Source organism: Felis catus, chromosome D3 (assembly GCF_018350175.1).
Source record: "Felis catus isolate Fca126 chromosome D3, F.catus_Fca126_mat1.0, whole genome shotgun sequence".
Taxonomy (NCBI): Eukaryota; Metazoa; Chordata; class Mammalia; order Carnivora; family Felidae; genus Felis; species Felis catus.
The window spans coordinates 22,445,056-22,451,245 of record NC_058379.1 but is presented as its reverse complement, the minus strand read 5'-3'; the positions used below and the strand labels follow the sequence as shown (position 1 = coordinate 22,451,245).

General features: G+C 54.2%; 1 protein-coding gene across 2 annotated transcripts; it reads left to right on the top strand.

Annotated features, from left to right (window-relative positions):
• The first annotated feature begins 1,493 nt into the window (after nucleotides 1-1,493).
• Nucleotides 1,494-4,813, top strand: MTFP1 (mitochondrial fission process 1). Of its 2 annotated transcripts, none has more exons than XM_006938590.5 (4): nucleotides 1,494-1,784; nucleotides 2,528-2,655; nucleotides 2,959-3,191; nucleotides 4,156-4,813. In XM_006938590.5, exons 1-4 carry the CDS (start codon nucleotides 1,718-1,720, stop codon nucleotides 4,268-4,270), a joined length of 543 nt encoding a protein of 180 aa, XP_006938652.1. In that variant the 5' UTR covers nucleotides 1,494-1,717; the 3' UTR covers nucleotides 4,271-4,813. The 2 variants fall into 2 exon arrangements, with proteins under 2 accessions (XP_006938652.1, XP_003994841.1); XM_003994792.6 differs by having other exon boundaries at nucleotides 1,523-1,784; nucleotides 4,198-4,813.
• Nucleotides 4,814-6,190: the final 1,377 nt, after the last annotated feature.

The window sequence follows — 6,190 nt, the reverse complement described above, 5'->3', positions numbered from 1 at the left end:
TGGCCCAGCAGGTTGCTGTCTTCCGCCATCTTTGTTAAGGGCACCAGGGCGCGCTACTGGCCGCCTTCAAGGTCAGGGCGGAGGCCCCGCCCCACTCGGTCCCTCGTTACGCGCCGGAAGGTTCTTGCGCGCTGTTAAGTGCGGGTCTGGGGAGTACGTGCAGCGCCTGCGGTGGGCCCGAGGGGGGGGGGGGGGGGGGAAGCGGACGAACGACGCTCACGTGGTGCTAGGGACCGTCTCCTAATTCCGCGTCAGCATTACCGATGTTTCCGGGGCTGGAGATACCTTTGGGCCCAAGCCCAGCTTCCTGCGAGGTCACCGCCAACCGGCTGACCTACACGACCGAACGATGACAGAGACGGCCAGGGCTGAAAATGGGGCCCTTAATATTGAATCAGTGGTCTTTATTTTCTCTGCCTTTATTTGATGACAATAAAAGCTAATTCTTTAATGAGCGCATACTAGGTACCATGCAACAACCCTGTGCTTCGTTAGGGCCCTGGGTTGTTGCAGAAATTCAAGGAAATTACGTGCAAAGCGCTTAGAAGGGAGCCTTAACAAGTGAGTGCTCAGTAAATACTGACTACTCATAAATTTTACTGACGTGGCTAATAGGTGGCACAACTGGGATTGAACCCAGGACTACCTGCCTTTAATGGCTGCATCTTCGCTGGCAAAATCCAAAGGATTCAGAGCTTTAGTGAAGTGCACTCATTGCCCACATGAGTAAACCGAGGTCCAGCTGGGGAAGAGTTTCTTAGTAACCACTACCCCCCCCCCAGACCACACATTCTGTTCTGCTCATTTCCCTGAAGTCTTGTTTCCCTTGACTCATTCATTCGTTCATTCATTCATTCATTCGTTCATTCATTCATTCATTCATTCAATCAAGGTCCTGCCCCCAGGAAGCTTGGTCTGAGGGTTATATGGATCCAGTTAGAACCCAGAGCTTGATAAATGAACATGGCACCTGCCAGGAAGGCACTCGAGTCCAAATACCCACCTCTCCAGGGCGCTCACCATTCACTCCCCAGACTCATTAACTCAACTCCCCTTAAGAGCGTGGAATCTGGAGCCACACGGCCTGGATTCAAATGCCAGCTTCACCACTTAGCTGTATGACCTGGAAAGTGACCCATCTTTTTTGTGCCTCTATTTCCTCATCTGTAAAATGGGGGTCCCAGGTTGGTGGGAGGCTTTAAGAAAGTAATCTGTCTAGAGTCTTTAGTCAATGGTCTGATCAGTAAACTTAACAAATGGTTACCTAAAAATAATCCCTGCAACTGTCCGAGGAGTGAACACTGTGTTCCGCATTTAATACATTAATACATTAATAAAATGAGGCTTAGCGAAGTACAGCCTATTGCCTGAGGTCACACAGCTATGAAGTGTAATTAGGAAGTGTAGCTTCCCGCATTTGAACCCCCTTCTTTTAGGCTCCAAAACTACAGTCAGTCAGTCGTGGGAAAGGACTGCGCCAACCGCTCAAACCCAGAAAAAACGTGAAGAAAATTAATCTGTAAAGCCCAAGCCTGGGAGAGGGGCTTCAGTGCGCGGGGTAATTTGCAGACGCTCCCTGCTGGCGGGGACAGCGCGACCTGTCCTTCAGTCCCGGACCTTCAGCCGGTGCTGCCGCGGCAGATTGGAGCGGTAGTGGAAGCTGAAGTGGTATCGGTGCAGGACCGGCTGCAGTGGCTGGTGCGGAGGTGGAAGCGCCATGTCCGAGCCGCCCCCGCGGGGTGCTGAGCGCGACATTTTCCGAGACACGTGGGTGCGGTACCTAGGTGAGAGGGGGCCGGGGGTGCGCGAGGGGCTCGGCGACCCCTCACCATGTAGCTGGAGAGGTAGGGGTCGCCAGACGCTGGTCAGGGGCCTGGAGAAGGTGGAAGGATCTTAGTTCTCATTCTGCCCGGGCCAGAGACTGGGCTCAGAGAGGGCTAGGGACTTGCCCAGAGTCACACAGCTCAGGTCGGCCCACCCCTGCCCCCGGGGTCTGTCTGTACAGATCAGTCTCCCAGGTGTAAGCTCCAAACGGCTAGGAGGAACGGGGGGGGGGGGGGGGGGGTTACTGGCTGTAGAATCAGATTATGGGGCCTCATACCGATTCAGTTTGACTCGGTTTTCTCAGCATAAAGGAATGAACGCAGCGTCTCTCTCATGGGGTGGTAGTTGTAAGGGTAGAAAGAGATAAGGCACAGGAAAGGCCTGGGACATGGTGAGTACCTCATCAGGGAACTTGCTCTCAGTCTCTCCATTAGTGCTCATGCTTCTAGAACCCAGACTGGGAAGGCAAGTGAGTGATGACAATGGTGACTGTACTCAGCGCTCCCACAATGGCCCTAGAATGGAAGTGGGTTTCATGGATGCCTCTTTATAGACTGGGAATCGAAAGCTCGGAGAAGTAAAATCACTTACCTAAGGTCACCCAGCAGCCTCCTTAGCAGGCTGGGAATTAGAACTAGCGCCCCCTTGTGGAGCAAACCATACCCACTCCTACCCCTGGAATTAAATGTCTCCTCTCCAACAGGCTATGCCAATGAGGTGGGAGAGGCATTCCGCTCCCTGGTGCCAGCGGCTGTGGTGTGGTTGAGCTATGGTGTATCCAGCTCCTACGTGCTGGCAGATGCCATTGACAAGGGCAAGAAGGCAGGAGATGTGAGTGTTAGCCTGCCTCTCAACCCCCCACCCTATGTCCACTCCCTTGTGATTTAGTCCCCAGCCTTGCATGTGGTAAAATCCCTTGTGGGACAGTCCAACCCCTACAACCTTGCCTGGTGCAGTCCATACCCCCATCCTGTTTGTAGGGTGCTACATCCTGCCCCCAGCCCTGAATTGGTACAGTCCAGAACCGGACACCCCCAACCGGCCACTTCCCTCCCCTGGTCCAACCTCATGCCCCTTGTCCACAGCGTTTCCCACCTCTGCCCTGCTGGATGAAGTATCTCTTGTCCCTACCAGGTACGAAGCCCTGAAACAGGCCGCAGCACCAGGGTGACTGTGGCTGTGGTGGACACTTTCGTGTGGCAGGCTCTGGCTTCTGTGGCCATCCCAGGCTTCACTATCAACCGTGTGTGTGCTGCCTCTCTCTACATCCTGGGCACTGCTACCCGCTGGCCTCTGTCCATCCGCAAGTGGACTACCACTGCACTGGGGCTTCTGGTCATCCCTGTCATCATCCACCCCATTGACAGGTGAGTGCCCCTTCCAGCCTCAGGGATCATCCACTCTACAGGTGGAGATAAGCTCTGAGAGACATGGTGTCCCCACTTTGCACACAACAGTAGCAGCAGAGGCAGGGCTGGCACTCAGGACTCCTCAGGTAGAAAGGACAGTCTGTGTCCTCGTCATATGATCCTGGCAGGTACTTTGGCAGTAAACATAAGGAGGATGCCTTGAGGGTATGGGACACAGGACCAGTAAGTTCTAGAAAGAAAACCTAGTGTTACAAAACAACCGGAGGCAGGCAGGAACAGGTGCACATTGGAGGGGATGGGTTTGGGGAGATTTTGGTGACAGGAGCCCACCTGAAACTGGGCTAAGTAAAATAAGAATTAATTGCTTCATGAAACTGAAAAGTCCAGAGTTATGCTGCTTTCAGGCATGGCTGGATCTAGGCACCCAAATGATGTCATTAGGGGTCTTGGTCTCCCCATCCTGCTGTCTGTCTTCTGACACCACCGCCTATTGGCTTCACTCATATTCTCCACAGGGGAGCAGAGATGGCTTCCAGCAGTTCCCAGCTTCCATCCTACCAGCTTAGCAAGACCCATAGGAAGCTTTTTATAGTTGACAATAAATAAATAAATAAATAAATAAATAAATAAATAAATAAATAAATAAATAAAATCCCAAGGAAGGCTGTCATTGGTCTATTCTGGACTGAGTGCCTAGTCCTGAGCCAATTTCCCTTTTCTGATTGGCCAGGCGTGGGTCATGTGCCTGCTCATAGAACCAAAGATGGGCCAACCTAGATCAACATAGAGTGGGAGGAGCAGTCTTTTTCCGAGGGAACATAGCTGACCCAAAGGCCCAAGGGTGAGCCTTTTAACCTCTCTGTGCCTCAGTTTCCCCAACTGAATAGAGAAATGGCACTGTGTCCTGCATCTAGGAATCCCTTCGCTGGCCCTGACCTCCTGCCTCCCATTCCTCCACTAGCACCCATTGGTCACCTGCTCATCACTGTCCACTGTCCCACAGATCAGTGGACTTCCTCCTGGACTCCAGCCTGCGCAAGCTCTACCCTTCAGTGGAGAAGCCCAGCTCCTCCTGATCCCGCCCTGGTACCTGGTCTGTGAATTGGCCTACTCCCTGCTGTGGTCCAACTTCCTCCTCTTGCCAGGGGATGTGGATGCCTGGCTTCCTGGGGTCCGAGGCCCTGGCGTCTGAGTATATTTGAGCCCAATGGAAAGTGAGAGACAAAGGCCTCAAGGAGCAGCAGCTGCAGTAACTCACAGAAAGGGGACACCTGAACCCTATTTGCTTCCATGGAATCCGTGATACTGAGTGGGAGTAGACCTGTCTTTTGACAAGGAAGTAACATCCTCCCATGGAGGATAAGCAGACTGAGGCCCAGATAGGGCCAGGAATACAGCCAAGATCACTTGGCAAGCTGGGGACCCAGGAGTCCCAGTGGCTTGGCCCCATGGCAGTATGGCTGGACGGAGGAGCAGCAGACACTCGGAGAAATGTAGCAGTGCAGTGGCGGGTACCCTCAGGACTGATTCTCTGGCCAGCCCATCCCTGGTGCAGGAGCTGCTCGGGCCTGCCTGGAAGGCAGGACAGCCCCCGGCCCAATAAATCCTCAAAAAGTTGAGTTCTCTTCTCCTTTTCTCTTGGGGATGAGCAGGGGTGTGGTGGTGGGGAGCAAGCCTGGGGGCCCTCAGAGGTGGAGGCCAACTTTGGCTATGCATTGCTTGCAATAGCCAGCACTGGGCCTGTCTGTACCTCCCCACCCACCAATGCTCCCCTGCAGATGCCTGGGATCCCACCCTTGGTGCTGTCAGCCTCCTTTGGGCATTGACCTCTTTGCAAGCCTCAAGCACCAATACTTCTGGAAGGGGAGCCTGTTGGGCAGGAACCACCTGAACCTGAAGGTGCCTGAGGTGAAGACAGCCCCCATATGAGTATCACAGAAGACTCAGGAGTCTTGGAGAAAAAAGAGTGACCCGGTAGTAGGGGGCAGGGGCTGTCCCTGGGAGCACTGTAGGAAGGGAGACATTCCTCCTTGATTCTGGGCCAGCCCCTTTTTTGGCTGTTAACAACTTGGAGGGGTAGAGAGGTGGGAAATGGGGTTTTGGATGTGGAGCAGAAACAGGCCTAGGTCTCTGTCACTCAGCACTGCTCCAAGCCACAAATCGGTTCCAGCCGAGACCCTGGCCATGCCCCTTGCAGCCCAGGTACAGACTGGGGGGGCTAACCCCACCCCAGAGAGACCCCCTGCACCTGGATGGGGACTTATAGGAGCCAAGGGACTGGGCAGGACGGCTAGTGAGACAAGATGGGGGCTCCAGTTGTGGCTCATGCTCTGGGGGTGTCTGCAGCTGCAGGGCGAGTCTGATGTCTGGGGGTCTCTGACGGTGAGCCTTTCTCTGCTGCCCTTCTCATCCCACAGCAGCTGGGTTCCTTTCTCAGCCCCTCCCTGACCTCTGCTCAGTCTCCTGCTGCTCCCTCCGGCTCCCTTAAATGCTCTGAGCCCCCGCAATTCTCCAGCCCTTTCTCTGCCCCCTTCTATGTCCCTCTCCAGTCCTGCATCTCCCTGTACCCCCCACCAGGTTCACACCTGCATCCCTATGACATCTGGGTCTACCACCAGTTCCCTGCTCAGTTAGTCTCTAACCTTCCACCCCCTAAAACTGGGAGCTGCTGGCCAGAGTCAGACCTCTGTGTTTTGGGGCACAGCTCTTGGACCTGCCCCAGCCTGTGTTCTTCCCTATCACCTGCCTCCTAGCCTCTCTTATCCCACCCCACACTCTTCCTCAGCTGAAAATACTTTTCCTCTTAGTCAACCTTGAACATTCTTCATAACCAGCCCCGATGCCCCTTCTATATTGCCCCTCAGCTCTTTCTGAGAGTGTGCACCTGTTGTGTGGTTACCTGCCCCTGGTCACCCCATCAAAGAGCCTTGGCAGGTTGGAGTCTTTTGGTTTTGTAGGTAGGGGTTAGGGGTAGGCTCTGAGGCATTCATAGCAGT

Coding starts and splice junctions, on each gene's coding strand:
- MTFP1 (XM_006938590.5), top strand. CDS start 1,718: ATGTCCGAGCCGCCCCCGCGGGGTGCTGAGCGCGACATTTTCCGAGAC. Junction 1,785..2,527: donor CACGTGGGTGCGGTACCTAG/GTGAGAGGGGGC, acceptor CCTCTCCAACAG/GCTATGCCAATGAGGTGGGA. Junction 3,192..4,155: donor ATCATCCACCCCATTGACAG/GTGAGTGCCCCT, acceptor TTCCTCCACTAG/CACCCATTGGTCACCTGCTC.